This window comes from Aquarana catesbeiana, linkage group LG10 (genome assembly GCF_042186555.1).
Source record: "Aquarana catesbeiana isolate 2022-GZ linkage group LG10, ASM4218655v1, whole genome shotgun sequence".
In the NCBI taxonomy this organism is placed as follows: domain Eukaryota; kingdom Metazoa; phylum Chordata; class Amphibia; order Anura; family Ranidae; genus Aquarana; species Aquarana catesbeiana.
In genome coordinates, this window is record NC_133333.1 from 207,508,594 (window position 1) to 207,531,750 (window position 23,157).

Here is a 23,157-nt window from a genome sequence, read left to right on the forward strand (position 1 = left end):
CAAAAAATTGAGATCACTTTGTGGTGTCTACTTTCCAAAAAGCCATCATTTGGGGTGTCTGTACTGTCCTGCCAATTTTATATAAGGGTAACCAAAAATAAACCTTTTTTTTTCAAAAATGTATACAGTAAAAAAATTTTTAAAAGTTTATTACGTATCACCAAAAGAAATCTCTATGTTTCTAAAAATATATATAAAATATTCCTTTTGGTACAGTCCTGCATCACCTAGTAATTGTGAGTCAAACTATCACAACACTGAAAACCGAAAAGTGGCCTGGCAATAAAGAGGTGTATACAGGCTGCTACACACATGATTAAAGTGGAACTCTAGATAAAACCTTTTTATTATTTTGAGGAAGGTTTGGACATTTTCAGGTATTTTCAGCTGTCTGTGTCCCCTCACTTTCTATCCTGGAGACAGATGTTCCTAGGGAGGAAAGAGAGGAGAAACTTGACTAATATAATCAAATGAGGCAACAAAAACCTTACATATTTTCCCCATTACACAACATAAAATATATGGCTGGAGTTCCTCTTTAATATTTACCATTTGTATTCATAGTCAGTACTATCCTCCTCTAGTCAGGACCATTTCCCTAACAACTCTACCTAGAATACAAACATCTCATATCCCATCATTCAAATCAAATCAAAACATCATTCAAATCAAAACAGACAATGTCATTAGAATCTAAATATTTATTTAAAAAAATAATATGTTACACAACAAAAGCTGAGATTGTATTAAATAAATAAGAGATCAAAATAAGTGTAAATCATGAAGTTACATCTCAGGGTGGGAATAGATAGTAATAGAATAGAAAGAGATCGAAGAATGTGATCTGTGATGAAGCCAAATCTCAGTCCCATCATGTCATCAGGATGAATTCTGGGGGAGGTCTTGCTCCTGCTGTCCCCGGTGGTTCTGGTTCTCTGGGTTGGACTCCTGACCTTCTCCTGGGCTCTGCTCCATGGTGATGGTGATGGTTCTCTGTTGGGCAGCGGGCAGTGCCAGGCGAGGTGCCCAGAAGTGGAGCCGCCCGTCCTTGGACATGGAGCACAGCACGTCCTCGGGATTCACGTCTTCCGGGAGCTCGGCTTCTCTGCGCCACTCTCTGTATTCCTGGAAGAAGCCGCCATTCTCCGTCTCCCTTTTCTTGTCGGATTTTCCCGCCACGATCAGTCTCCTTCCTTCCGTCCTCACTGTCAGTTCTTCTGGAGAAAACGGACTCACGTCCAGGGAGAGCTCAAAGTTCTCCTTCCCGTCTTTGCCCTTGGTGGGGGATTTGTCTTGGGGGGCGGTGGGGTGTCGGCTCTGAGCCCCCCTCCCCCTCCTCATGTCCGGGTCATTGGCCAGGAGATGGTAAGTCTGGTGGAGGCGCTGCATTCTCCTCTCCATGTCGCTGCTCACGCTCAGCATGTCGTCTTCCAGCTGGCGGAGGATGAGGTGTGTGGCGGTCCAGTGGGGGAGCTCGGGCTGGCGGTAGACATACACAGGACTGTGCGAGGACTGGAGGAGGCTGAGAGGGAACATGTCGCTCTGCTGCTGCTTTTCCTGGAGCTTCTTGTCACAGTTCAGCTGGAGGCCGTCTGCCTGTGTGTCAGCGTCTGCTCTCTGCTGCTCGCTCTACTGCAACCTCTCCCAGCCCGACTCCTTTTATACTGCCTGAGCCACTTCTGGACCCCTCCATGTGCTCTCCATATATGGAGCCAGGGGGAGGGGCCTGGGGACACATCATGAATAATACGAGGCGGGGCCAGGAACTTCTGAGTGACGGCTGGAACTCTGTACTCTGTGCTGGAGATTACTGGAGAATTCTGAGATAGGAGGGGGAGGGGCCAACCTAAACCTGGAGGATTACAACACTAGTGGGCGGGAGCAAGGTGACAGCTGGAGATTGCCAGAAAATTCTTTATACTACGTAGATCTTCTCTCTATTCATCCGTACTTTATGGTTTTCTTATATCATCCCAGTCTCCTCTGTAGTTGTATATTTCTGGAAGACACACTCAACCAAACATTGTATAACTACCATATCAAAATGTAGTTTTACTTTGCTACCTTTGAATTTGTGTTTAATTAAAAGTGTCTGAATCAAAAAAAAAACAAAAAACAGTAACATATTGCAGTTTACCTAATAATGCGGACAGGGGAATTGGATCCTTTTTTTTTCATTCAACCTGCTGGTTGAACAAAAAAATGATTAATGTATGGCCAGCTTTATAGCGTACATACTGGTAGTTGGAGCGCTTCTGTGTACTTTTGGTTGTGGACAGTGAGAGTGAACAATAGTGCCTGACAGCCACAGACCAGCATAGGATCAGCCTAAAGTTATTTTCACAATTATACTTTAACCACTTGTCTATTCAGGCAATTTTTTAAATTTTCTGCACAGATTAAAATCTGCATTTTTTGGCTAGAATTTACCCTCAAGAAGTATATATTTTCTGAAAGCAGAGACCCTGGAGAATAAAATGGTGACAGTTACAATTTTTATATTACATGAAATTTGTGCAGTTATTTATCAAACTTTTATCTTGAGAAAATAATATGCTAAAATAAATAAATATTATACCAACTTTTTGGCAAGATATAAAAGATGGGGTTCTGTCAAGTAAATGGATACCAAACGTGTCAAGTCTTGCGTATGCTTGTTGAATCACAAAAAACGATTGTACTGAAAATTCTCTATAGGTGACGCTGACTTGCAGTAAAATGCAGGGAAAATGAATACACATTTCCATCCATTTTATGTGCATGTTAATGTGTGTTGATGTACATTGATGTGTGTTTTGACGTGCGTTGATGCATGTTTTAACGTGCATTAAAATGCTATGCGTTTTAGACGTTAATTTTTGGAGTGTTTTTTTGGTAACAGGTTGTCCAGCACAACTCGATCATTGTGATTGCTCTAGCTACAGACCCTGCTTACACATATCTTTGTAATCCTTTTGTTGGGGGTCGTACAGGATTTGCAACAAATTCATCAACGGTATTAAATGCTGACATGGCTGGTATAGGAGCTTGTAAGGGTCAAAATAAATCACAAAGCAAACTTATTTTACTTTACTTGCATTGCATTGACCATTTTACATGTGTTGACCTGTGTTGCGTTGTGCTAAAATGCTAAAATATAAGTTGCATTTTAACACAATGCAATGCAGGTCAATGCAGTGTTGTAGTGCGAACAGGACACATATAAACAATTGTTTCAAATCAGGGACAGTCCCTCAAAATCAGGGACAGTTGGGAGCTATGTTACAGCTGTGCTAAAATGCAGATGAATGCACTAGTGTGAATTAGCCCTTATAAATTACATAAGTTTAGAGTGAACTATGACTCCAGAATTTTTGCTCTCACTCTGATTCCCAACAATAACTCTCATTTAATGAAATTGACATTTACAAACACATGCTCACGCTACGTTGTGTTTTTTATATGGGGTGTGTGCAGAGGTGACAAGGGTGCTCTCATTTTTTAATAGTTTTTATTTATTTTATATCGTTTTTTCACTATATATTTTTTTGTTACTTTATTGCCATCACAAGGAGGCTAAAAAGCCCCCCATATAATAGAAGGAAAAAGTGACAGGTACTCTTTATGAAAACTTTGATTACGGTATCTATTAGATGTCCTCCAATGCTACACTAGCTATGAAATGACAGCTGTGACTGCGGAAGTAATTTAATATACATTGCTTCTGTGGTTATTGCTTGCAGGAGGTCTCCGGGAATACTGTATATGTTCAGTGAGTTCCATTATACATACAGCTACCTACACTCCCAGGCACACTGGTGGCATAGGGGAGCCTGGGAAAAACTGCGGGAGCCACCTGATCACTTTTATTGGAAATCTGTTTACCAGCTTTTAAAGTCAGTATCAAGGACAGAGATGCAGAAGCAGCTGTGAGCTTGATTTAACCACTTGTCTACCATGGTGTTCATAAATGCACCTTGGTAGACACGTGGTTAATGTGTGGCACTTCATTGGATAAAGTCCCACATGGAGAATTCTGGTGGGATGATCTCTCCATTATTTCCCAGAAGGGTCCCACCATCAATGGCTAAAAAATGTAGTTTGTACAAAATAAAGGGACTTCCAAGCAGTGTTCAGCTGTTAGGAAAGGGTTAAAATGCTGTGTATATTGTCTGTCCTAGAGATCAGCTTCACCGTGTGTATCTGATCTATATATAATATATACATTGTTCTAATCTCCATGATGGGTGCTCAGTATACGGCTATGTACACTCCTCTAGTACATTCTTTTCTTCTTTCTATCACAGATATATCTCAGAATTCTCCAGCAATCTCCAGCACAGAGTACAGAGTTCCAGCCGTCACTCAGAAGTTCCTGGCCCCGCCTCGTATTATTCATGATGTGTCCCCCAGGCCCCTCCCCCTGGCTCCATATATGGAGAGCACATGGAGGGGTGCAGAAGTGGCTCAGGCAGTATAAAAGGAGTCGGGCTGGGAGAGGTTGCAGTAGAGCGAGCAGCAGAGAGCAGACGCTGACACACAGGCAGACGGCCTCCAGCTGAACTGTGACAAGAAGCTCCAGGAAAAGCAGCAGCAGAGCGACATGTTCCCTCTCAGCCTCCTCCAGTCCTCGCACAGTCCTGTGTATGTCTACCGCCAGCCCGAGCTTCCCCACTGGACCGCCACACACCTCATCCTCCGCCAGCTGGAAGACGACATGCTGAGCGTGAGCAGTGACATGGAGAGGAGAATGCAGCGCCTCCACCAGGCTTACCATCTCCTGGCCAATGACCCGGACATGAGGAGGGGGAGGGGGGCTCAGAGCGGACACCCCACCGCCCCCCAAGACAAATCCCCCACCGAGGGCAAAGACGGGAAGGAGAACTTTGAGCTCTCCCTGGACGTGAGTCCGTTTTCTCCAGAAGAACTGACAGTGAGGACGGAAGGAAGGAGACTGATCGTGGCGGGAAAATCCGACAAGAAAAGGGAGACGGAGAATGGCGGCTTCTTCCAGGAATACAGAGAGTGGCGCAGAGAAGCCGAGCTCCCGGAAGACGTGAATCCCGAGGACGTGCTGTGCTCCATGTCCAAGGACGGGCGGCTCCACTTCTGGGCACCTCGCCTGGCACTGCCCGCTGCCCAACAGAGATCCATCACCATCACCATGGAGCAGAGCCCAGGAGAAGGTCAGGAGTCCAACCCAGAGAACCAGAACCACCGGGGACAGCAGGAGCAAGACCTCCCCCAGAATTCATCCTGATGACATGATGGGACTGAGATTTGGTACAATATTAATAGATTTTCTGTCACTATTTCTATCAGGATGAGAAGATGTCAGGAAGATCACTTCTACTTTCCCATGTTAGAATTTATCTTATTGTTCCAGTTTCCTGATTTTTATATTGCTTGAATCACTGTTTCTATATACTGTATATATAGTTTTCTAAATAAATAATTTCATTTTATAACCATCTTCTGTTTTGTTTGCATGGACCAGGAAATGTTTTCTGAAATAAGAAATCTCTTAATATTTGGTTTATAGAATGAACAGAAATGTTTTATATAAACCGAAGCCGAGTCCTTATCATCCAATCAGATTTTTGGATTCCTTTGTAATGCTAACACAAAAATATCCAATACTGTATGATGCAGTCTGATAATAGCACAGGGGTGCTTACAATGATCAGCTTTTATTCATTTATGTAAAACCTTTATCCCAAACATAAAAAAGAAGCTGTAACTGTTCAAATAGTGTTATCTGGAGTTCTGCTTTAATTAGTTAGTTGCTTATGTAAAGTCCATTAAATCTACTCATCTATAAATTACTACCCAGCCTTCTATTCCAGACTGAACAGGGTTAACATCAATGAAGCTAAGATCCGCCCTCCAGCCATGTGCTCTCGGTGTATCTCTAGTGAAGGGGAGGAGCCTGTATATACATCATGAATAATGCAGGAGGAGGGAGGAACAAGCAGGTTGGCAAAGTTGGATTTGGCGGAGGAACTTCCCAGTGGGCGTGACCAAGGGCCAGCTAGAGTCTTCCTGGATTTTTCTGTTTTGCTTTTAATAGTAATGTTATGGAAGAGTCCCGCAGTCAATAAACAGACAAAAATGAATAGTGAGATCTCTCCGAATGATGAGCAATTATTGTTAAATGTGTGTATTAAGGATGAGCCTTAAATACGGCTCCCCACTGTGGAACTACAAGTCTCAGCATGCCCTACAAACTTGTCTTTGTAGTGCCCTGGATTTAACCCCTTCATCTCCCCTTATCCTATGCATTAACCCCTTCATCTCCATCCTCACACTGTATGTGACCTGAACATTAACCCCTTCACCTCCTTCTGTGTATGTACTTGTACATTCATGATACGCTGTATCCAGTGCACCCCTCATTAAGCTCTGTATTTTAACCCCCTCATAGTCATTACCAGGATGTATTTTGATTTCAATTATAGCAAAAAATTGAGATCACTTTGTGGTGTCTACTTTCCAAAAAGCCATCATTTGGGGTGTCTGTACTGTCCTGCCAATTTTATATAAGGGTAACCAAAAATAAACCTTTTTTTTTCAAAAATGTATACAGTAAAAAAATTTTTAAAAGTTTATTACGTATCACCAAAAGAAATCTCTATGTTTCTAAAAATATATATAAAATATTCCTTTTGGTACAGTCCTGCATCACCTAGTAATTGTGAGTCAAACTATCACAACACTGAAAACCGAAAAGTGGCCTGGCAATAAAGAGGTGTATACAGGCTGCTACACACATGATTAAAGTGGAACTCTAGATAAAACCTTTTTATTATTTTGAGGAAGGTTTGGACATTTTCAGGTATTTTCAGCTGTCTGTGTCCCCTCACTTTCTATCCTGGAGACAGATGTTCCTAGGGAGGAAAGAGAGGAGAAACTTGACTAATATAATCAAATGAGGCAACAAAAACCTTACATATTTTCCCCATTACACAACATAAAATATATGGCTGGAGTTCCTCTTTAATATTTACCATTTGTATTCATAGTCAGTACTATCCTCCTCTAGTCAGGACCATTTCCCTAACAACTCTACCTAGAATACAAACATCTCATATCCCATCATTCAAATCAAATCAAAACATCATTCAAATCAAAACAGACAATGTCATTAGAATCTAAATATTTATTTAAAAAAATAATATGTTACACAACAAAAGCTGAGATTGTATTAAATAAATAAGAGATCAAAATAAGTGTAAATCATGAAGTTACATCTCAGGGTGGGAATAGATAGTAATAGAATAGAAAGAGATCGAAGAATGTGATCTGTGATGAAGCCAAATCTCAGTCCCATCATGTCATCAGGATGAATTCTGGGGGAGGTCTTGCTCCTGCTGTCCCCGGTGGTTCTGGTTCTCTGGGTTGGACTCCTGACCTTCTCCTGGGCTCTGCTCCATGGTGATGGTGATGGTTCTCTGTTGGGCAGCGGGCAGTGCCAGGCGAGGTGCCCAGAAGTGGAGCCGCCCGTCCTTGGACATGGAGCACAGCACGTCCTCGGGATTCACGTCTTCCGGGAGCTCGGCTTCTCTGCGCCACTCTCTGTATTCCTGGAAGAAGCCGCCATTCTCCGTCTCCCTTTTCTTGTCGGATTTTCCCGCCACGATCAGTCTCCTTCCTTCCGTCCTCACTGTCAGTTCTTCTGGAGAAAACGGACTCACGTCCAGGGAGAGCTCAAAGTTCTCCTTCCCGTCTTTGCCCTTGGTGGGGGATTTGTCTTGGGGGGCGGTGGGGTGTCCGCTCTGAGCCCCCCTCCCCCTCCTCATGTCCGGGTCATTGGCCAGGAGATGGTAAGTCTGGTGGAGGCGCTGCATTCTCCTCTCCATGTCGCTGCTCACGCTCAGCATGTCGTCTTCCAGCTGGCGGAGGATGAGGTGTGTGGCGGTCCAGTGGGGGAGCTCGGGCTGGCGGTAGACATACACAGGACTGTGCGAGGACTGGAGGAGGCTGAGAGGGAACATGTCGCTCTGCTGCTGCTTTTCCTGGAGCTTCTTGTCACAGTTCAGCTGGAGGCCGTCTGCCTGTGTGTCAGCGTCTGCTCTCTGCTGCTCGCTCTACTGCAACCTCTCCCAGCCCGACTCCTTTTATACTGCCTGAGCCACTTCTGGACCCCTCCATGTGCTCTCCATATATGGAGCCAGGGGGAGGGGCCTGGGGACACATCATGAATAATACGAGGCGGGGCCAGGAACTTCTGAGTGACGGCTGGAACTCTGTACTCTGTGCTGGAGATTACTGGAGAATTCTGAGATAGGAGGGGGAGGGGCCAACCTAAACCTGGAGGATTACAACACTAGTGGGCGGGAGCAAGGTGACAGCTGGAGATTGCCAGAAAATTCTTTATACTACGTAGATCTTCTCTCTATTCATCCGTACTTTATGGTTTTCTTATATCATCCCAGTCTCCTCTGTAGTTGTATATTTCTGGAAGACACACTCAACCAAACATTGTATAACTACCATATCAAAATGTAGTTTTACTTTGCTACCTTTGAATTTGTGTTTAATTAAAAGTGTCTGAATCAAAAAAAAAACAAAAAACAGTAACATATTGCAGTTTACCTAATAATGCGGACAGGGGAATTGGATCCTTTTTTTTTCATTCAACCTGCTGGTTGAACAAAAAAATGATTAATGTATGGCCAGCTTTATAGCGTACATACTGGTAGTTGGAGCGCTTCTGTGTACTTTTGGTTGTGGACAGTGAGAGTGAACAATAGTGCCTGACAGCCACAGACCAGCATAGGATCAGCCTAAAGTTATTTTCACAATTATACTTTAACCACTTGTCTATTCAGGCAATTTTTTAAATTTTCTGCACAGATTAAAATCTGCATTTTTTGGCTAGAATTTACCCTCAAGAAGTATATATTTTCTGAAAGCAGAGACCCTGGAGAATAAAATGGTGACAGTTACAATTTTTATATTACATGAAATTTGTGCAGTTATTTATCAAACTTTTATCTTGAGAAAATGAATACACATTTCCATCCATTTTATGTGCATGTTAATGTGTGTTGATGTACATTGATGTGTGTTTTGACGTGCGTTGATGCATGTTTTAACGTGCATTAAAATGCTATGCGTTTTAGACGTTAATTTTTGGAGTGTTTTTTTGGTAACAGGTTGTCCAGCACAACTCAATCATTGTGATTGCTCTAGCTAAAGACCCTGCTTACACTTATCTTTGTAATCCTTTTGTTGGGGGTCGTACAGGATTTGCAACAAATTCATCAACGGTATTAAATGCTGACATGACTGGTATAGGAGCTTGTAAGGGTCAAAATAAATCACAAAGCAAACTTATTTTACTTTACTTGCATTGCATTGACCATTTTACATGTGTTGACCTGTGTTGCGTTGTGCTAAAATGCTAAAATATAAGTTGCATTTTAACACAATGCAATGCAGGTCAATGCAGTGTTGTAGTGCGAACAGGACACATATAAACAATTGTTTCAAATCAGGGACAGTCCCTCAAAATCAGGGACAGTTGGGAGCTATGTTACAGCTGTGCTAAAATGCAGATGAATGCACTAGTGTGAATTAACCCTTACAAATTACATACGTTTAGAGTGAACTATGACTCCAGAATTTTTGCTCTCACTCTGATTCCCAACAATAACTCTCATTTAATGAAATTGACATTTACAAACACATGCTCACCCTACGTTGTGTTTTTTATATGGGGTGTGTGCAGAGGTGACAAGGGTGCTCTCATTTTTTAATAGTTTTTATTTATTTTATATCGTTTTTTCACTATATATTTTTTTGTTACTTTATTGCCATCACAAGGAGGCTAAAAAGCCCACCATATAATAGAAGGAAAAAGTGACAGGTACTCTTTATGAAAACTTTGAGTATCTATTATATGTCCTCCAATGCTACACTAGCTATGAAATGACAGCTGTGACTGCGGAAGTAATTTAATATACATTGCTTCTGTGATTATTGCTTGCAGGAGGTCTCCGGGAATACTGTATATGTTCAGTGAGCTCCATTATACATACAGCTACCTATACTCCCAGGCACACTGGTGGCATAGGGGAGCCTGGGAAAAACTGCGGGAGCCACCTGATCACTTTTATTGGAAATCTGTTTGCCAGCTTTTAAAGTCAGTATCAAGGACAGAGATGCAGAAGCAGCTGTGAGCTTGATTTAACCACTTGTCTACCATGGTGTTCATAAATGCACCTTGGTAGACACGTGGTTAATGTGTGGCACTTCATTGGATAAAGTCCCACATGGAGAATTCTGAGTGGGATGATCTCTCCATTATTTCCCAGGAAGGTCTCACCATCAATGGCTAAAAAATGTTGTTTGTACAAAATAAAGGGACTTCCCAGCAGTGTTCAGCTGTTAGGAAAGGGTTAAAATGCTGTGTATATTGTCTGTCCTAGAGATCAGCTTCACCGTGTGTATCTGATCTATATATAATATATACATTGTTCTAATCTCCATGATGGGTGCTCAGTATACGGCTATGTACACTCCTCTAGTACATTCTTTTCTTCTTTCTATCACAGATATATCTCAGAATTCTCCAGCAATCTCCAGCACAGAGTAGAGTTCCAGCCATCACTCAGAAGTTCCTGGCCCCGCCTCGTATTATTCATGATGTGTCCCCCAGGCCCCTCCCCCTGGCTCCATATATGGAGAGCACATGGAGGGGTCCAGAAGTTGCTCAGGCAGTATAAAAGGAGCCGGGCTGGGAGAGGTTGCAGTAGAGCGAGCAGCAGAGAGCAGACGCTGACACACAGGCAGACGGCCTCCAGCTGAACTGTGACAAGAAGCTCCAGGAAAAGCAGCAGCAGAGCGACATGTTCCCTCTCAGCCTCCTCCAGTCCTCGCACAGTCCTGTGTATGTCTACCGCCAGCCCGAGCTCCCCCACTGGACCGCCACACACCTCATCCTCCGCCAGCTGGAAGACGACATGCTGAGCGTGAGCAGCGACATGGAGAGGAGAATGCAGCGCCTCCACCAGACTTACCATCTCCTGGCCAATGACCCGGACATGAGGAGGGGGAGGGGGGCTCAGAGCCGACACCCCACCGCCCCCCAAGACAAATCCCCCACCGAGGGCAAAGACGGGAAGGAGAACTTTGAGCTCTCCCTGGACGTGAGTCCGTTTTCTCCAGAAGAACTGACAGTGAGGACGGAAGGAAGGAGACTGATCGTGGCGGGAAAATCCGACAAGAAAAGGGAAACGGAGAATGGCGGCTTCTTCCAGGAATACAGAGAGTGGCGCAGAGAAGCCGAGCTCCCGGAAGACGTGAATCCCGAGGACGTGCTGTGCTCCATGTCCAAGGACGGGCGGCTCCACTTCTGGGCACCTCGCCTGGCACTGCCCGCTGCCCAACAGAGATCCATCACCATCACCAATGAGCAGAGCCCAGGAGAAGGTCAGGAGTCCAACCCGGAGAACCAGAACCACCGGGGACAGCAGGAGCAAGACCTCCCCCAGAATTCATCCTGATGACATGATGGGACTGAGATTTGGTACAATATTAATAGATTTTCTGTCACTATTTCTATCAGGATGAGAAGATGTCAGGAAGATCACTTCTACTTTCCCATGTTAGAATTTATGTTATTGTTCCAGTTTCCTGATTTTTATATTGCTTGAATCACTGTTTCTATATACTGTATATATAGTTTTCTAAATAAATATTTTCATTTTATAACTATCTTCTGTTTTTGTTTGCATGATTCAGAAAGTATTTTTTGAAATAAGAAATCTCTTAATATTTGGTTTATAGGGTGAACAGAAATGTTTTATATAAAATGAAGCTGAGTCCTTATCATCCGGTCAGATTTCAGGATTCCTTTGTAATATGAACTCTGATTGGTTGAGTTTGGAGGCATGTTGTTCCAGTTTTCATAAAACAGTTCTGATATTCTTCATGTCTTTATAGATAACATACATTATATACGGGGAGAGAGTGAAAGGGGAACTGAATGGTAATTAGTGTATGATGTGTAGACTCTGTCAATAGCAGTCTGTCTGTCAATGATCAGCTTTCATTCATTTATATAAAACCTTTATCCCAAAACTCAAAGAAAAAAAAAACAAATGTTACTATAACTGCTCAAAAAGTGTTATCTGGAGTTCTGCTTTAATTTGTTAGTCCATCTAAATCTACTCATTTATAAATCACTACCCAGCCTTCTATTCCAGACTTTACAGGGTTAACATCAATGCAGCTAAAATAGCTTAGATCTGCCTTCCAGCCATGTGCTCTCTGTTTATCTCTAGTGAAGGGGAGGGGCCTGTATATACATAATGAATAAAACAGGAGGAGCAGGCAGGGCTGGCAAAGTTGAAGTTGGTGGAGGACCTCCCCAGTGGGCGGGGCCAAGAACTAGCTCCCCGTAGAGCCCCCCAGTCAATGATAAAAAAAAAATGAACAGTGAGATAATATCTCCGAATGATGAGCAATTATTCCAGTTTAGAAATAATTTAAAGTTGGGTAAATGTGTATATATTAGGGATGGGCCTGATATACAGCTCCCTGCTGGGGAACCACAAGTCTCAGCATGGCCATCAAACTTTTCTCTATAATGACCTGTATATTAACCCCTTCACCTCCTTTATCCTGTGCATTATCCCCCTCATCTCCACCCTCACACTGTATGTGACCTGTACATTAACCCCTTCACCTCCCCCCTCTTGTGTATGACTTGTATATTAATCATACACTTTATCTAGTGCACCCTTTTTAAGCCTTACCAGCATGTTTCTTTATTCCTCTCCAAAAAAGTGGCGAAAAATGTAAATATTATAGGGTGTCCACTTCCTTGTGGGGTGTTCATACTGCTCTGGCATTTTTATTAGATATTTTTTGGCATGTAAAAGGAAATGAAAAAGAAACATTTCTTTATTAACATTCTTTACAGTTTTGGCCTCATGCACACGAGACGCTGGTGCAAAGTCTGCTGAACACAGGTTTTTAAAAGCTGAAACCGGCGTTTAGAAATGCCCATTTTGCCGAGTTTGCATGTCGCGTTTAGCCGCGTCTGCGTCTGTGTGCTAACACAGCACTACAACATATCCATTTGAGGTTCCCAGCACTAAGTGGCCCCGAGATATGGGGCCGCAAATTCGGGTCGCAAAATGTCAAGCACTTCTGCAGCAGAGAATGGCATTTTGTGGCCCAAATTTGGGGCCCCATATCTCGGGGCTACTTGGTTCTAGAAACCCCAAATTTGGATATGTTATATTGTTAGTCCAACTGTGTTAGCACCCAAAATTTGGGGTTCCTAGCACCAAGTGGCCCCGGGATATGGGGCCCAAAAATTCGGGTCGCAAAATGTCAAGCACTTTTCTGCAGCAGAGAATGACATTTTGTGACCCGACTTTGGGGCCCCATATCTTGGGGCCACTTGGTGCTAGGAACCCCATATTTGGATATGTTATATTGTTAGTCCAACTGTGTTAGCACCCAAAATTTGGGGTTCCTAGCACCAAGTGGTCCCGAGATATGGGGCCCCAAAGTCGGGTTGTAAAAAACACTTATAAACGCAAACGCGGCTAAACGCGGTATCCGCGTTTAGCCGCGTTTGGCGTCTGAAATGTGGAAAACTTTTGCGTCTGAACCCATTTTTTTGCTTCTGGAAAAACAAGGTTAAATGCAACTGCCTAAAAATGCCAAAAAACAAGACTGTGTACATGGACACTTAGGATAACATTGAATGGGTTCAGGGGCAGTTGAAAAAAGTGTCCAACTGCCTCTGAACATGAGTTTAACAGCGTCTCGTGTGCATGAGGCCTTAACATATTAACAAATTAACAACCCAGTGTATATAATAAATATGACCAAATAAATTATATACAATTAAATTTGGGTACAGGCTGTTGCTGGTGAAGCAGTCTGTCCACCTTTGTAGACCCTGCTGACCATAGAGGCCATGATGCCTTGTGTTGCTGGTGTAGCAGTCTGTCCACCTCTGTAGACCCTGCTGACCATAGAGGCCATGATGCCTTGTGTTGCTGGTGTAGCAGTCTGTCCACCTCTGTAGACCCTGCTGACCATAGAGGCCATGATGCCCTGTGTTGCTGGTGTAGCAGTCTGTCCACCTCTGTAGACCCTGCTGACCATAGAGGCCATGATGCCTTGTGTTTCTGATGTAGCAGTCTGTCCACCTCTGTAGACCCTGCTGACCATAGAGGCCATGATGCCTTGTGTTGCTGATGTAGCAGTCTGTCCACCTCTGTAGACCCTGCTGACCATAGAGGCCATGATGCCTTGTGTTGCTGATGTAGCAGTCTGTCCACCTCTGTAGACCCTGCTGACCATAGAGGCCATGATGCCTTGTGTTGCTGGTGTAGCAGTCTGTCCACCTCTGTAGACCCTGCTGACCATAGAGGCCATGATGCCTTGTGTTGCTGGTGTAGCAGTCTGTCCACCTCTGTAGACCCTGCTGACCATAGAGGCCATGATGCCTTGTGTTGCTGGTGTAGCAGTCTGTCCACCTCTGTAGACCCTGCTGACCATAGAGGCCATGATGCCTTGTGTTGCTGGTGTAGCAGTCTGTCCACCTCTGTAGACCCTGCTGACCATAGCGGCCATGATGCCTTGTGCTGCTAGTGCATAGTTGCCAATAGTCCCGAATTTCCCAGGACATTCACAAATTTTGGAGCCTCGTCCCGATCCTAATGTTTCCCGCTATTTGGCCCGAATTTTTCCGCTTGTCCCGAGCATCGGGAATATCGTTAATATCGCCGCAGCCTCGTATCCTCCCCCTACAACAGAGCGTCCCCCCTTGCCTCATTTTGTCCTCCTTGTCTTCTATTGGACAAGGAGGACACATGCTCTTTCTCCTTGCCTTGATTTGCCAAGTATGGCAAGCGGGGGCGTGGCTACTTAAGTTACCACGCCAGCCCGCCCAGACCCGCGCAGTCGGAACACATGGATGGATGGTGGAGGAGGTGCGCTGCTGTGTCACGCTGACTGCTGTGGCTGCTGTGTCAGTGCCAGGAAGCCAGGACTCGGAGGAGGTTCGCCTCCTCCTGTTTACACTGCTGCCTTAGGCTCAGGGGGGCACAAAGAGTTCAGTTTTTTGGGGGGGTGTGATAGGAAGCAACAGTGAGCACAGCCTTGATGGGTATTTAAAAAATTAACAGGTTCACCCAACGCCACTTCCCATCTACCCCCCCCTCACTGTCGCTTCCTATCACACCCCCCCAAAATTGAAAAAGAAAAGGAGGGGTCCACCTTCAGCCATCCAAAACCATAAAGGCCACCCACTGCCACTTCCTATTACCGCCCCCATCCCCTAATTTTTATTTAATTTTTTTTAATACACAAAAATATATGGGGTGGGGGGCGGTAAAAGGAAGTGGCAGTGGGTGACCTTTATGGGGTTGGATGGCTGAAGGTGGACCCCTCCTTTTTCTTCTTTTTTTCACATTTTGGGTGGGTATGATAGGAAGCATTGATGGGGTTTTTTTTGGGGGGGGGAGATAGGAAGTGGCAGTGGGTGACCCCCTTATGAGGACAAATAGCTGAAGGTGGCTCGGTTAGATTTTTATGTATCTATAAAATTAACAGGGTCACCCACCGCCACTTACCATCTACCCCCCCATCAAGGCCGTGCTCACTGTCGCTTCCTATCACACCCCCCAAAATGTGAAAAAAAAGAGGGGAGGCGTCCATCTTCAGCCATCCTACCCCATAAAGGCCACCCACTGCGGCTTCCTATTACCGCCCCCCACCCCCTAGATTGTTGTGTATTTAAAAAAAATTAAATAAAAATTAGGGGGTGGGGGGCGGTAATAGGAAGCGGCAGTGGGTGGCTTTTATGGTATTGGGTGGCTGAAGGTGGACCCCTCCTTTTCTTTTTCCTTTTTTTAAATTTTTTTTTCTTTTTTTCCATTTTGGGGGCGTGTGATAGGAAGCGACAGTGAGCATGGCCTTAATAGGGTTTTTTTTTTTTGGGGGGGGTGGGGGAGATAGGAAGTGGCGGTGGGTGACCCCCCCTTATGAGGACAAATAGCTGATGGTGGCCCGGTTAGATTTTTTAAATGCACAAAAATCTAACTGGGCCACCATCAGCTATATGTCCCCATAAGGGGGTCACCCACCGCCACTTCCTATTCCCACCCCCCCCCCCAAAAAGAAATAAACCCATCAAGGCCGTGCTCACTGTCGCTTCCTATCACACCCACCCCCCAAAATGGGAAGGGGGGAGAAAAGGAGGGGGTCCACCTTCAGCCATCCATCCCCATAAAGGCCACCCACTGCCACTTCCTATTACCGCCCCCCACCCCCTAATTTTTATTTATTTTTTTTAACTTTCTCAGCTGGCCCTCCGCTTTAAAAAATAAAAAGTTAACAGGGTCACCCATCGCCACTTCCCATCTACCCCCCCCCCATCAAGGCCGTGTTTACTGTTCACAAACCCCCAAAATGTGGAAAAAAAAAAAGGAGGAAAGGAGAGGGTCCACCTTCAGCCAAAAAAAAAAAAAAAACCATCAAGGCTGTGCTCACTGTCGCTTCCTATCACACCCCCCCAATATGGAAAAAGAAAAGGAGGGGTCCACCTTCAGCCATCTAACCCCATAAAGGCCACCCACTGCCGCTTCCTATTACCGCCCCCTGGATTTTTATTTCATTTTTTTAAATACACAAAAATCTAGGGGGTGGGGGGCGGTAATAGGAAGCAGCAGTGGGTGGCCTTTATGAGGTTGGATGGTTGAAGGTGGACCCCCTCACGCACGGCCTTGATGGGGTTTTTTTTTGGGGGGGGGAGATAGGAAGTGGCAGTGGGTGACCCCCTTATGAGGACAAATAGCTGATGGTGGCCTGGATAGATTTTTGTGTATTTAAAAAATTAACCCCCCCCCAAAAAAATAAACCCATCAAGGTCGTGCTCACTGTCTCTTTCTATCACACCCAATGTCGGTTCTTTCTTTCTCTTTCTTTCTCTTTCTCTCTCAGCTATATGTCCCCATAAGGGGGTCACCCACCGCCACTTCCTATTCCCCCCTCCCCCCCAAAAAAATAAACCCATCAAGGCCGTGCTCACTGTCGCTTCCTATCACACCCACCCCCCAAAATGGGGAGGGGGGGGAGAAAAGGAGGGGGTCCACCTTCAGCCATCCATCCCCATAAAGGCCACCCACTGCCGCTTCCTATTACCGCCCCCCCACCCCCTAATTTTTATTTTTTTATTAATTTATTTTCTCAGCTGGCCCACCGCTTTAAAAAATAAAAAGTTAACAGGGTCACCCATCGCCACTTACCATCTACCCCCCCCCAAATGTGAAAAAAAAGGAGGGGTCCACCTTCAGCCAAAGAAAAAAAAAAAACCCATCAAGGTTGTGCTTACTGTCGCTTCCTATCACACCCCCCCAAAATGAAAAAAGAAAAGGAGGGGTCCACCTTCAGCCATCCAACCCCATAAAGGCCACCCACTGCGGCTTCCTATTACCGCCCCCCACCCCCTGGATTTTTATTTTATTTTTTTAAATACACAAAAATCTAGGGGGTGGGGGGCGGTAATAGGAAGCAGCAGTGGGTGGCCTTTATGGGGTTGGATGGCTGAAGGTGGACCCCCTCACGCACGCCTTGATGGGGTTTTTTTTGGTGGGGGGATAGGAAGTGGCAGTGGGTGACCCCCTTATGAGGACAAATAGCTGATGGTGGCCTGGTTAGATTTTTGTGTATTTAAAAAATTAACAGGGTCACCCACCGCCACCTCCCATCTACCCCCCCCCCCATCAAGGCCGTGCTCACTGTCGCTTCCTATCACCCCCAAAATGTGAAAAAAAAAGAAAAGAGAGGAGGGGGTCCACCTTCAGCCATCCTACCTCATAAAGGCCACCCACTGCCGCTTCCTATTACTGCCCCCACCCCCTCATTTTTATTTTATTTTTTTAAATACACAAAAATCTAGGGGCTGGGGGGCGGTAATAGGAAGTGGCAGTGGGTGGCCTTTATGCGGTTGGATGGCTGAAGGTGAACCCCCTCTTTTTTCTTTTTTTCACATTTTGGAGGGGGTGTGACAGCAAGCGACAGTGAGCACGGCCTTGATAGGGTTTTTTTTTGGGGGGGGGGATAGGAAGTGGCAGTGGGTGACCCCCTTATGGTGACAATAAGCTGATGGTGGCCCGGTTAGATTTTTGTGTATTTAAAAAATTAACCGGGCCACCATCAGCTATTTGTCTCCATAAGGGGGTTACCCACCGCCACTTCCTATCTCCCCCCCCTCAAAAAAATAAACCCATCAAGGCCGTGCTCACTGTCTCTTCCTATCACACCCAATGTCGGTTCTTTCTTTCTCTTTCTTTCTCTCTTTCTCTCTCGCTGTCCTTTCTTTCTTTCTGTCCTTTCTTTTCTTTCTGTTCTCCCTCCGTCCTTCCTTCCCTTACTCTTTCTTTTTGTCCTCCCTCTTTTCCTTCTTCCTTCTTTCTTTCTCTGTCCTTTATTTTTTTTCTTTCTTTCTCTGTCTTTGATTTCTTCTTTTCTTCTTTTTCTCTGTCCTTTCTTTCCGTCCTCTTTCTTTCTTTCTTTCTTTCTTTCTTTCTTTCTCTGTCCTCCCTCTTTCTTCTTTTCTTCCTTTCTTTCTGTCCTTTCTTTCTGTCCTTCTGTCCTTCTTTCTGTCCTTCTTTCTCTCTCTCTCTCCTTTCTGTCCTCCCTCTCCTTTCTCTCTTTCTTTTCTTTCTTTCTTTCTTTCTCTCTTTTCTCTCTGTCCTTTCTTTCTTTCCTTTCTTTCTCTCTGTCCTTTCTTTCACTTTCTTTCTTTCTTTCTGTCCTTTCTTTCTCTCTGTCCTTTCTTTCTTTCTCTCTGTCCTTTATTTATTTCTGTCCTCCCTCTTTCTTTCTTTCTTTCTTTCTTTCTTTCTTTCTTTCTTTCTTTCTTTCTTTCTTTCTTTCTTTCTTTCTCTGTCCTCCCTCTTTCTTCTTTTCTTCCTTTCTCTCTGTCCTTTCTTTCTGTCCTTTCGTTCTGTCCTTCTGTCCTTCTTTCTTTCTCTCTCTCTCTCCTTTCTGTCCTCCCTCTTTACTTTTATTTCTTTCTTTCTTTCTCTGTCATTTCTCTCTTTCTTTTCTTTCTTCCTCTTTCTTTCTTTCTCTCTTTTCTCTCTGTCCTCTCTTTCCTTTCTTTCTCTCTGTCCTTTCTTTCACTTTCTTTCTTTCTCTCTGTCCTATTTCCTTTCTCTCTGTCCTTTCTCTCTGTCCTTCTTTCTTTTTCTCTGTCCTTTCTTTCTTTCTCTCTCTCTCTCTCCTTTCTCTCTTTCTTTTCTTTCTTTCTTTCTTTCTTTCTTTCTTTCTTTCTTTCTTTCTTTCTTTCTTTCTTTCTTTCTTTCTTTCTTTCTTTCTTTCTCTGTCCTCCCTCTTTCTTCTTTTCTTCCTTTCTTTCTGTCCTTCTTTCTGTCCTTCTTTGTTTCTCTCTCTCCTTTCTGTCCTCCCTCTTTACTTTTATTTCTTTCTTTCTTTCTCTGTCCTTTCTCTATTACCTTTCTCTCTGTCCTTCTTTCTTTTTCTCTGTCCTTTCTTTCTTTCTCTCTTTCTTTTCTTTCTTTCTTTCTTTCTTTCTTTCTTTCTTTCTTTCTTTCTTTCTTTCTTTCTTTCTTTCTTTTTCTTTGCAATGTAATAGAAATAATTTTTTCCCTGGGACAATCTCGATTTTGGGACCCTCGTCCCGAGCAGAGCTTTTAGGAAAAAACATTCCCCTTGTGTTCGGTGGGGAGGGGCAGCCAATTGGCTGCTTCCCTCGCAACTGAACACACGAGAAAGCCGGGAACTGTAGCTGTCGCACTGCTGGGGGACACAGATCACTCTGTAAGGAGGGCTCAGCTGCTGCTGCCAGGGACACTGAAGTAAGGTGGGCTCTGTTGCTTGGGGGTACAGATTGCTCTAAGGAGGGCTGCCAGCTGCTGGTGACACTGAAGTAAGGAGGGCATTGTTGCTCGGGGCCACAGATCTGTAAGGAGGTCTCCGCTGCCAGGGACACCAGATGTAAAGGAGGGCTCTGCTACTGGGGACACCAGATGTAAGGAGGGGCTCTGCTGCCAGGGACACAGATCTGTAAGGAGGACCTCTGCTTCTAGGGGTACCTGATGTAAAGTCAGACTCTGCTGGGGGCACTTAATGTAAGGACAGACTCTGCTGGGGGCACCTGATGCAAGGACGGACTCTGCTGGGGGCACCTGGTGGCAGGCGACGTGGCAGGTGACACACTCAGGGGTCCCACTGATTCTGCATTTTATGGTGAGTTGAATGATTTCATTCTATATTACAATGTAATAGAAATAATGCGCTTCAATCATCCTGACACCATAACAACCATGATGCTGGGATGATTGAAGCGCTAACACCAGGTGTTTGGAGTATCTTTAGCTGCTGATTGTTAAACTCTGGATTACACATTTCTATTGTGGTGTAGGATCTGGGGCTGCTGTCCCTCCATCCCTCTCCCCCCCCTTCCCGCTCCATCCCTCATTCATCTCACTGTAACCACACACCCTTTGAGCCATGCCCAGTTAAGCCACGCCCACAATTCATGTGAACCACGCCCATTTTTCGGCGCGGCGCGATACGCCGCATCTTTACTTTCCTATGCCACACCTACTAACGCATGCCCCGCCCCCTGATTATAATGTGACTCCGCCTACAGCCAAAAAAAGTGTCCCTAAAAATGTTTTTACAATGTTGGCAACTATGATTCCCACAGCGGTTCGCCCCCCCACCTCAGAGGTGTCTTAGTGTAGTAGTGTCCACCGGCTGCATGACTAGAACCCCCGCCCCTTTCCATAACAGACTGGCAGCGGGGCGGAGGGTAGGCGGGGCGAGGCGGAGTGGGGCGGAGGGTGGGCGGCGACGCGGGAGCTCCGTCTAGCCCCCCCAGCCGTCTTCCTGATCTTCTTTAAAATGGCGGCCGGCCATGGACCTCTAGCGGCGTCGGCGAAAATCGTGAAGAACCGGATTTCTCTGGACATTTACCGGGACACCACAAATTCGGGAATGGAGTCTAAGTCCCGGGAATGTCAACTGTGGGGAATCTGATGTAAGGGGGGCTCCACTGGGGACACCTGATGTAAGGGGGGCTCCACTGGGGACACCTGATGTGAGGGGGGGCTCCGCCGGGGACACCTGATGTGAGGGGGGCTCCACTGGGGACACCTAATGTGAGGGGGGCTCCACTGGGGACACCTAATGTGAGGGGGGGCTCCACTGGGGAAACCTGATGTGAGGGGGGCTCCACTGGGGACACCTGATGTGAGGGGGGGCTCTGCCGGGGACACCTGATGTGAGGGGGAGCTCCACTGGGGACATCTAATGTGAGGGGGGGCTCCACTGGGGACACCTAATGTGAGGGGGGCTCCACTGGGGACACCTGATGTAAGGGGGGCTCCACTGGGGACACCTGATGTGAGGGGGGGCTCTGCCGGGGACACCTGATGTGAGGGGGAGCTCTGCTGGGGACTCCTGATGTGAGGGGGGCTCCACCGGGGATACCTGATGTGAGGGGGGGCTCCGCTGGGGACTCCTGATGTGAGGGGGGCTCTGCCGGGGACACCTGATGTGAGGAGGAGCTCCGCTGGGGACACCTGATGTGAGGGGGCGCCGCTGGGGACTCCTGATGTGAGGGGGAGCTCCGCCGGGGGCACCTGATGTGAGAGGGGCTCCGCCGGGGACTCCTGGTGTGAGGGGGGCTACGCCGAGGACTCCTGGTGTGAGTGGGGCTCCGCCGGGGACTCCTGGTGTGAGGGGGGCTCCGTCGGGGACTCCTGGTGTGAGGGGGGCTCCGTTTGGGACTCCTGGTGTGAGGGGGGGCTCCGCTGGGGACTCCTGGTGTGAGGGGGGGCTCCGCTGGGGACATCTGATGTAAGGGGGGCTCCGCTGGGGGCACCTGATGCAAGGACGGACTCTGCTGGGACACCTGATGCAAGGACGGACTCTGCTGGGACATCTGATGCAAGGACGGACTCTGCTGGGACATCCCACTGATTCTACATTATGGTGAGTTGAATGATTTCATTTTATATTACAATGTAATAATAGAAATAATGCACTTCAATAATCCTGACACCATAACAACCATGGTGCCGAGATGATTGAAGTGCTAACACCAAGTGCTTGGAGTATCTTTATCTGCTGATTGTTAAACTTTCTAGAATACACATATTTTTATTGTGTAGGATCTGGGGCTGCTGTCACGTCATTTCCCTCTCCCCCCCTTTCCCCCTCTCCCCCTCTCCCCCTTTCCCCCTCTCCCCCTTTCCCTCTCCATCCCTCATTCATCTCAGACTCCAACCACACCCTCTTGAGCCACGCCCATTTAAGCCACGCCCACTATGTAGCGTAAACCACGTCCATTGTTCGCCGTCGCGCGCAAAGCGTGCCGCACTTATATATTTTTCCTAAACCACGCCTACAAATGAATGCCCCGCCCCCTAATTATTAAGCAGCTCCGCCTACAGCCACAAAAGTGTCCCACATTTTTTTTTTACAATGTTGGCAACTACGCCAGTGCCTAAGGCCCAATTTTTCAGCCCCTGATCAACAGGGGCATGTAATTGCAATTCTTGATCTAATATTTCACAGCAGGGCCCTGTGAGGGCTTACAGTGTTGAGGCCACAACAACACCTAAGGCCCAAATTTCTGCTGAGTATATAGGGCAGGCCCCTACTTTCAAACATCCAACTTGCAAAAGACTCCTACTTGCAAACGGAAGGAGACAACAGAAATTGAGATGAAATCTACCCCTAGGAAGGGAAATTCTCTCCTGTAAGAGTTAATATGGGAAAAACTTTTCTCCTTTCCACTGATGCTTTATCACCAATCCTTGTTTCACAAAAAAAAACAAATTTTCAAAAAACATTTGTCATTGGGACAAAAAGTGAGGTGAAATCTTCTGAAGAGGAGCACAGACAGCAAAACAAATGTCACAGGGGTGATAACCCTTCCCTAGGTTTTCCAAAAAGCTTAAAATAGATTTTTTGGCTGGAGCTAAACACGTTAAAAATGTACCCGTTCAAAATTACAAACAGATTCTACTTAACAACAAACCTACGGTCCCTGTCTTGTTTGCACCGCCTGTATACTGCTGTTCAGAGTATATAGGGCCTGGTGGCTCCACGCCTTTTCTTTTTTTAACTTGGGTGCGGGATTCCCCTTAATATCCATACAAGACCCAA

The 23,157-nt window shown here is 45.7% G+C and overlaps 4 protein-coding genes across 4 annotated transcripts; 2 read left to right on the forward strand and 2 right to left on the reverse strand.

Moving 5' to 3' along the window:
* Nucleotides 1–748: 748 nt before the first annotated feature.
* On the reverse strand, nucleotides 749–1,708 carry LOC141110135 (heat shock protein 30C-like). Its single transcript, XM_073601352.1, has one exon. It carries the CDS (start codon nucleotides 1,534–1,536, stop codon nucleotides 880–882), a length of 657 nt encoding a protein of 218 aa, XP_073457453.1. The 5' UTR covers nucleotides 1,537–1,708; the 3' UTR covers nucleotides 749–879.
* A 2,719-nt stretch (nucleotides 1,709–4,427) lies between these two features.
* Nucleotides 4,428–5,318, forward strand: LOC141110136 (heat shock protein 30C-like). The gene has a single exon (XM_073601353.1). The coding sequence runs from the start codon at nucleotides 4,583–4,585 to the stop codon at nucleotides 5,237–5,239; it is 657 nt and encodes a 218-aa protein (XP_073457454.1). The 5' UTR covers nucleotides 4,428–4,582; the 3' UTR covers nucleotides 5,240–5,318.
* A 1,814-nt stretch (nucleotides 5,319–7,132) lies between these two features.
* LOC141110137 (heat shock protein 30C-like) lies at nucleotides 7,133–8,145 on the reverse strand. Its single transcript, XM_073601354.1, has one exon. It carries the CDS (start codon nucleotides 7,971–7,973, stop codon nucleotides 7,317–7,319), a length of 657 nt encoding a protein of 218 aa, XP_073457455.1. The 5' UTR covers nucleotides 7,974–8,145; the 3' UTR covers nucleotides 7,133–7,316.
* Nucleotides 8,146–10,680: 2,535 nt separating this feature from the next.
* On the forward strand, nucleotides 10,681–11,700 carry LOC141110138 (heat shock protein 30C-like). Its single transcript, XM_073601355.1, has one exon. The coding sequence runs from the start codon at nucleotides 10,833–10,835 to the stop codon at nucleotides 11,487–11,489; it is 657 nt and encodes a 218-aa protein (XP_073457456.1). The 5' UTR covers nucleotides 10,681–10,832; the 3' UTR covers nucleotides 11,490–11,700.
* The last annotated feature ends 11,457 nt before the right edge of the window (nucleotides 11,701–23,157 follow it).

Coding starts and splice junctions, on each gene's coding strand:
- LOC141110135 (XM_073601352.1), bottom strand. CDS start 1,536: ATGTTCCCTCTCAGCCTCCTCCAGTCCTCGCACAGTCCTGTGTATGTC.
- LOC141110136 (XM_073601353.1), top strand. CDS start 4,583: ATGTTCCCTCTCAGCCTCCTCCAGTCCTCGCACAGTCCTGTGTATGTC.
- LOC141110137 (XM_073601354.1), bottom strand. CDS start 7,973: ATGTTCCCTCTCAGCCTCCTCCAGTCCTCGCACAGTCCTGTGTATGTC.
- LOC141110138 (XM_073601355.1), top strand. CDS start 10,833: ATGTTCCCTCTCAGCCTCCTCCAGTCCTCGCACAGTCCTGTGTATGTC.